The sequence below is a fragment of the Arachis ipaensis genome, chromosome B03, assembly GCF_000816755.2.
Source record: "Arachis ipaensis cultivar K30076 chromosome B03, Araip1.1, whole genome shotgun sequence".
NCBI lineage: Eukaryota > Viridiplantae > Streptophyta > Magnoliopsida > Fabales > Fabaceae > Arachis > Arachis ipaensis.
In genome coordinates, this window is record NC_029787.2 from 133,437,631 (window position 1) to 133,445,361 (window position 7,731).

At 33.0% G+C, this 7,731-nt stretch overlaps 2 protein-coding genes across 2 annotated transcripts in view; one reads left to right on the forward strand and one right to left on the reverse strand.

Moving 5' to 3' along the window:
• The window catches only part of LOC107632054 (protein TIFY 5A), a 23,940-nt gene extending 23,529 nt beyond the window's left edge, over nucleotides 1-411 (forward strand). The window contains exon 4 of the mRNA XM_016335692.2: nucleotides 1-411. Coding sequence (XP_016191178.1) covers nucleotides 1-192 — 192 coding nt within the window. The 3' untranslated portion in view covers nucleotides 193-411.
• On the reverse strand, nucleotides 3,056-6,790 carry LOC107632053 (peroxisomal (S)-2-hydroxy-acid oxidase GLO1). The gene is made up of 12 exons (XM_016335691.2): nucleotides 6,592-6,790; nucleotides 5,842-6,002; nucleotides 5,631-5,755; nucleotides 5,473-5,519; nucleotides 5,213-5,290; nucleotides 4,664-4,788; nucleotides 4,468-4,534; nucleotides 4,313-4,375; nucleotides 4,159-4,228; nucleotides 3,966-4,066; nucleotides 3,635-3,739; nucleotides 3,056-3,454 (listed from the first exon to the last, which is right to left on the reverse strand). Exons 2-12 carry the CDS (start codon nucleotides 5,988-5,990, stop codon nucleotides 3,269-3,271), a joined length of 1,116 nt encoding a protein of 371 aa, XP_016191177.1. The 5' UTR covers nucleotides 5,991-6,002; nucleotides 6,592-6,790; the 3' UTR covers nucleotides 3,056-3,268.

Below are 7,731 nucleotides of genomic sequence, written 5' to 3' on the forward strand. Positions count from 1 at the left end.
ACACCAACATCAACTGGGTCTTCAGTGGAGCCATGTTCACCAGCATTGCTTCAATCATCGTCACAGCAACAACAATATTATAATAATAATTTGCATAGCCCCGGGAGTAGTCTTTCCATGAAAAGATCGCTGCAGAGGTTTCTCCAAAAGAGAAAGAACCGCCTTCAGGAAGCATCCCCCTACCATCACTAGCTACAACCAAAACTATATAAGCTAATTAAATAGAGATATTTCAAAATTTTGGTTGCTTAATTAATTAGCTTTCTGCCTTCTATGAAACATATATATATGGACAATCAATGGTTTGTAAATTATGTAGCTTAGCATTTCTTGATCAGCTAGCCTTACTTCTCATGCCATATGTTATTTGGTTTCTTCATTAATAATATTATTTTATTATCTTCTTTTTTACCATAATTTGTTAATGATTAACCACTACATATACTAAATACACCTACCTCATTATCTTACCCGCCAATACATAATAATAATAATTTGACATACCAATTATATGTATCCACGTTTCAATAATTGATCTGGTAACTCTGTATTTGAATATCTCACAAAAATAATGGATATATCATATATCATATATCACGGATAATTAATATAAAAATGATGAGACTTTATTTATTCATATGATTAGTAAAATAGCAATTCATTGTTATAGAAGCTGTATTTTGACTTGGAAGCTAATTCAGGTGATTGATGGTGTTATTCTTCTCAAGTTACGTGATTCTATCTGAGACAAAATTAAATGAGACCGAAAAAATTACTCTATACAAGTTTAAGTGGAGGAACTGGAAAAATTACTCTATACAAGTTTAAGTGGAGGAACTGGTTCCAACATATATATAAAAGTATAGGTAGACAATAAAAATCCTAAATAATGTGAACAATAGATATATATCAAATATTCATTCCACCATGTGTACGAATGGTTATTTTAATATTAAGATTTAAGTAAATAATTTAGAGAAAAACAATTAAGAATTAAACCCACCAAGTAGCTAGTCCACATTCAATTCATCAGACAATATATGTTAGCCGCCGCCCACTCCAAAGTTGGCAAAGCTGCTTTGGCTAAAACAATCTCTAGTTAATCACCCATTATTATTGATGCCATGAAATCAATTCTTCAAAAAGTTTAAGTTGATAGTAGAAATAGATAAATAAATAATTATATTTTTAATACATTTTTTTACATAATATAAAGGTATTTTTTGAATTTGCATAAATTTTTTATATAAGTTTTTTAAAGATCAAACTTCAAACTTTTCCAGTTATAAAAATTCTGATATTATGCATGTTGTAGAGTTATTTCTCTCAAAAAATTTAAACCGATAAAAAAAGAAAAATAATTGGTTATATCTCTAACTAGTATCTTTTAATCACATTTGAGATTATTGATATTCATCTTTATGCCCTAAATATTATATAAAAACAAAAAAAAAATGAATATATAATAGAGTCCCGTTATTATTATGTCCTTAATTATTACATAATATTTTTGAAATGAAGAATGTCATATAAATTGTTTAATCAAATAACCACCCTTATTCTCTTGTTTAATTTGTGCGTTATACTCTTTTGAAATTAGAGGGAAATCATTATCACCATCAACTTTATAGTATTTTAAGCACTCAAAAAGGATGCTTCCTATTTAACATTATTATAAGATTCTTGTGATCATTAATTTCCTTCCCTTCTCGTCTCTTAATACCCCTACAAGACTAAAGGAAAAAATGGTCCAATATGGGAAGCATAAATATGCCATACTTGTTACTTGTTACTTTCATTAGTACGGGAAATGGTTTGAAATTTTTGATAAGAGATATGCCACCAATTAGAATCTATATATATGTACATTCATAGCTTTTATCATATCTGGAGAGTACTGCACCAGCATATGTTAGATGTACCTGAATTAAATCCATGATTCATAAGGCCTCAAAAGATATTCTCTACATGCTTCATTACCAAAGTGACCTAACTTTCAATTATTGTACTTCTATATGAACTTAAATTAAAGTTCTTTAATTTTTGTCGGTTTAAAATTAAACAATGAATACTCCACTAAAAAATCTTGTTAATAAGTGTCTCAAAAACATTAGTTAAAAATACTAAACAGAGAGAGATTTTCATTGAAAATTCAAAATAAATATTTATTTTCAAATTCTTTTATACGGTTAATATATTGAAAAAATAAAACCCTTTTTTCTTTGTCTTCTTAATCGATATCCAAATCCATATTAAGACTGCTCCTGTTTCTGAAACATTTACATGAGAGTGATGAAACACAGCATTGAATACTCTCCGGAAATTGCAGAAACATTTTGTATATACATAATTTTGTTTTGGGAAATGATGGTGTGGCACGTCTTTAATGGACGCGTGGCTCATGTTGGGATAGTATAGCTAGGACCATGTTACGATTTGGTATGAAAAGAAGTGTTTGAATTTAGTTTTGGCTTAGCTATTGAATTTAGTTTATAATAACTTAATTAATTGGCTTGAGATGTATATATATAAAAAATATTAAGTTGAAGAAAATGGGAGCTAGGTTGTGACGAAAATGAAGATACAAGGAAGGTGGACTTGTCGTGTCAAATATGTGTGGGTTTCCTCTTTCCTGGAACGTGTGTGTGTAGCACCACATTCCCAAGAATTTCCTCCACTTGTGTATTATTATTTACGAGAACCTTCCTTTGCTGATCAAACAGATCAGAAATTTCTCTGAATTACTACTATCCAAGTTAGTGATTGGAGATAGATGGTGTTTATTCCAAATTAAATGTGACCAAAATATACATATACACCATTCCCTCTCCTATGCTACTTTTTATGATTATAATTAGGCTCCTAACAACAAATTAAATCCAAGTAAAACGGCGTTAAAAAGGAGCTAATTCTCAGAATCACCAACACAGATATGCAAACTGTAAGAACATTAACCAGTACCGTAGATACTGATTAGCTAAACTCCCTATATTATTTTGATACAAAAGAAAGATAGATATAGATTTACCAAATTCCAAATTCCAACATCACCAAGTGCAAGGAAACAAGCCTGGTTATTATTAGAAATTTATTCAATACATACAGTGGATCATAAAGTAGCAGTCACTCATGGATGGCTTATTTTTAACACAAGGGTTTGTTTATTGAAGCAGGGAATAAAGAAAAAAGTTCATTCCAAAGTTCCTACTATTATCAGGTTTAACTAGCACCACCCAGTGGTGAAACAGAGCTGGAATCCTGTGTCAACTCATAGCCTGGGAGCAACTCTTGGGCGATCCCACTCTGTCATGACATGGTCGCGTGTTATCTCCTTGAGCGAACGGCAACCACTCAGCGCCATGGTTAGTTCAAACTCATCTCGAAGCATCTGAAGTGCTTTTCTTATGCCAGCCTCACCATCAGCAGCCAAAGAGAACACCACAGGCCTTCCAATCTGAAAATTGAAGTCAAAGCCAAGGCAATGGCAGCAATATGAAGTTGGCTCAATTTTAGATCACCTACCTAGGCTATGTATAATCAAACACTACTCGTAACCAATTAGCTTAGACAGAATTTTATGAGAAAAAATGGGAGATCAGAGGAAAGCATGCATCCATTGGTCACATATACTTACGAATACACCGGATGCTCCAAGAGCTAGTGCTTTAAAAACATCTGTCCCTCGGCGGACTCCACCATCCAGAAAAACAGGAACTTTTCCTTGTGCAGCTTTCACAACCTGTTATTAAAGGCAAACAACCAAAACCTTATGAAGAAAAATAATCTTGGTCTCTGATGCACCTTTAAACTTTGCATGCAATATACATGATTAAGCAAAGTTAAATAAGGCATGGGCTAGACTTCTATTCTACAACCAAGAATAATAACAAGATATGTCACGAAGTGATTTATTTCAATTTCAATTAATGTGAAACTTTCCTAAAATGATAAGGATAATGCAATACCTCTTCCAAAGCCATAATAGTTGCAGGGACATAGTCAAGTTGGCGTGCTCCGTGATTGGAAACAATGATCCCAGCAGCTCCACTTTGTATAGCTATCCTTGCTACATTATTCACATTCAAGATTGAGAAAACAATCCAAACAAAGAGAATATGAATGAGAGAGCATCAGAATATATCTGTTTGATATGCTTACTATCTTCGGCAGTGAGTACACCCTTCACAAGAATTGGCAATGAGGTGATTGTTTGCAGCCACTTCACATCCTGTAGCAAGGTTTAACTTGGTATCACTTTCACATTCAACATCCAAAATTAGGAAAGGCATATATGTAAAAATATTGATATCACCTTCCAGTTGAGAGACCGATCAACCTGGCCCGCAACATATGCAGCTAGACCGGAGTCGCTAGTCTGCAAGGACAGTGAGGTGATCTCGAAACAGTAATAGTTAGAAGATCATCAATGGAAAGAAGCATTTGATTTCAAAAATTAGTGTCACACACCTTATCTAGCTTTCCAAGGTTTAATCCTTCAAAATTCTTGAGTGTTAGGTGTGATGGTAAAGTAAATCTGTATGCAACACCATCAAACAACCACGTAACATATTTATATAAGATTCATCCACTCAACCATGAACAAAGACTTTCTTAAATTTTCATAAAAGAATGTTCACATTAAAATTTTTAAATGCTTGCCAACCTGTTCTTGATATCAGCCTCCCTTCGACCAAGAAGGGGAGTGTCCACAGTCAGGGCAATGGCCTTGAAACCAGCCCTTTCAGCTCTTCTCACAAGCTGTATAACAATATTTCTGTCTTTATACACCTAAGAGAAAAACAGCATGAAAATGGTTTAATTTATAATATTTTGTTGTTAACAAGGAAGAATGGAAGAAATTATTGCAGCCCCCCAAGGCTATTTAGTGAAAGGAAAGGAAATTCCTTGTGAAACTAATAATATCATTTCCTGTAAAAGAATCACAGCCATATGAAACAAAGGGTAATAAATTTCCTGTGACAATATGCAAGACTCAATCCGTAGTGCCAAAACATATAATGTCAGAAGTGCAGCAAAATTTAAAAAGAAAAAAAGAAAAAAAAATGGAGAGAAAGAAACAACTGTAATCAAAAGAATTTGTTTCACCTAAAGTGCTTGGACATGTTCTTGTATTTCAATGGGAAACTTGTAACTCTGATTATCACCTAAAAGGGAATCACGAAGCAAAGGAATCAGGGAAATGTATACCCACATAGAGTTGGAAAAAACGTATGCCGGGTCCTGTTGAAGCAACCTCCTCAACACTGGAAGTAGCCCATGAGGATAGAGTCTGTGGGTAAAAAAAATGAAAATTAATTTACCTGAAAAGTAAGGAGTACAAAAGATTTCATGCAGGTAACTAGGAATGCACCAATTTATAGTAGAATCAAATAATCTATAACAAATTACAGAGAAAACAAATATAGTTCTTGTTTGGGAACGAAATTCAGAACAAATATGATGAACACAAACCATGATTGTGCCAGCTGCTGCTGAAGCTCTAGCGGTAGCATATTCTCCTGCACAAGAGTTGCATGGATTGTTTGAAATAAGATTTTTCTATTTTTCTTTTTCTCAATATCAGTAACATCTTCAATTTAAAAGATTAAGAGTCAGAACTTATGACATACCTTCAGGGTGAGCCATCTTTTGCATGGCAGTAGGGGCAACCATGATAGGCATTGATATTTTGAAACCCAATACTGTTGTTGTCAAGTCGATCTCGCTTACATCAATCAGAATACGTGGTCGGAACCTGTTTCAAGTAAACCAAATGGACTTTGTGAAAAAGGCTTCTGCAATAAAACCAATGTTTAAAGATGTCTAAGAACAATGCATTACAAAATCCTTGAGAAAGCATTTCGGTTCTCTTTCAAGGACCATTGATCCTCTGCCCCTGATGCATAGTATTCATAAATCATCTTGGGCAGTTTCTCCTTTGCAATTGCCTCGAACTCGGTAACATTAGTTATCTCCATTGTACTAGGCATTACTTCTGATTTCTGAAATTAGATTAACACAAAGGTTAAATTACATGAATTCATATAAAATCAAATGCATTCCAAATCCATACATCGCATGCAAACTATACAATTACAAGTATGGATATATCTGGATAGAGACCTAGCAACATGCAATCATGAGAAAATCAAAACAATATAGTTATTTTCTGGTTCCCCTCAATTATCCACCATTATGGAATCTGTCTTTAATAAAAAAGTTCCGAGTCCATGTCAATTTCAACATGCATCAGCCCCACCACCACATGCAAAGCAGGATATTCTAAACTTTTCATGAGTATTTTGCGCAACAGGACCAGATAAATTTGAAGAAACCCATGATGGAAAACAACCTAAAAGATTAAAAACCCCAACTTTTCTAATCAAAACCTCAATAACACCCTAAACCATAAACTGTGATCAGCAGATAAAAAGCTGAAGTGTGAATTAAGACTTGAAAAGGAAATTGATCGTGTCAATTCTAATTATTCAATACAAGAGAATGATCAAGTATATCTAGAACTGCAAATATTAGTAAGCCAACCATGAAATTAGGCAGAATGATATGGAGAGCTGAAAAGGAAGAACAAACCTTTGATATATGAAGTGAGAAAGTGGAATGAGATGGGGGCAATTGGAAGAGGAGGGAAAGATGATATATGAGGAGAGAAAAGTGTGTTGAGTTGAGTCACGAGAGCGTGTGTGAGAGAGTATGTAAATGGAGACAATGAGAAAACGGCGGTGAATTGAAATAATAACAAAGGTAATGTGTGTAGTGACAAAAGGGTAAGTATCTTTCTTGACTCACATGTCATGAGATATTGAGATGTTATCAAATGAAAGGAAACAGTCAATTGTCCATTGTTTAATGAAGTTGAGTTATCAGATGAATATGTTTCATGGCTTCTACAGTTCCCAGGTCCCACTTCCCACTCTGCTACTATCCATTTTTTTTACTTGTACAGTTGTATGACACTACTATCCATTTACGAAATGAATCCTTTCAATTGTTAAAAAAATTAAAAGAGTAAAGTATGATTTATAATCTTTTAATATATTTTTTTTTATATTTTTTTTTAATTTCACTTATAATAATTAATAATAAGATATCACACTTTACTCTCTTAATTATTAAAAAAATTGAAGAAAATCCATTTTCATCCATTTCCCAGCTAGGTAAGTGATACGAAGTACATAAATATGTATTTTTTTAAATATTTATATTAAAATACGTAGTATGTCTTATCTCGTTTACACTGTAAAAGAGATAAAATAGTGCGAATAACAAGTGTATATCTCGTTTACAGTGTAAACGAGATAGATATAAACTTAATTTTGGGTGAGACTTATATATACATGTCGTTCACAACGAGATTCTGGGCTTTATTTCCCATCTTTTCACTACTTTTTCCTCTCATCTATTTTTTCTGACTATATTATTGAGTAATACTAAGATGGCGCGCACGATAAACGTGATCCAGACATTAATCAACTGAACGCGACATGGCACGTCGTTGGAGTAGCCGACTTTGCGGTTAGTTTTGTTATCTTCACATTTATGTTATTGTATATTTGTATAGCTATTGTTAGAATACTTGTCAAGAACTAGAATACAATTTATGATTTAGGTGGTTAAATGCATGTTATCAGATGATAGGGGATGATTTTAGAAATGTGGTTCTGATTTTTTTGTGATTAAATTTTTAAGTACATAATTATTAATTTAGATATT

What these genes read in the sequence shown, in the direction of transcription:
- LOC107632053 (XM_016335691.2), bottom strand. Translation starts at nt 5,990, where the DNA reads ATGCCTAGTACAATGGAGATAACTAATGTTACCGAGTTCGAGGCAATT. An exon ending in TGTACTCACTGCCGAAGATA is followed by an intron (nt 4,067 to 4,158) that starts GTAAGCATATCA and finishes TGAATAATGTAG; the next exon opens with CAAGGATAGCTATACAAAGT. An exon ending in CTATTATGGCTTTGGAAGAG is followed by an intron (nt 3,740 to 3,965) that starts GTATTGCATTAT and finishes CTTTAATAACAG; the next exon opens with GTTGTGAAAGCTGCACAAGG.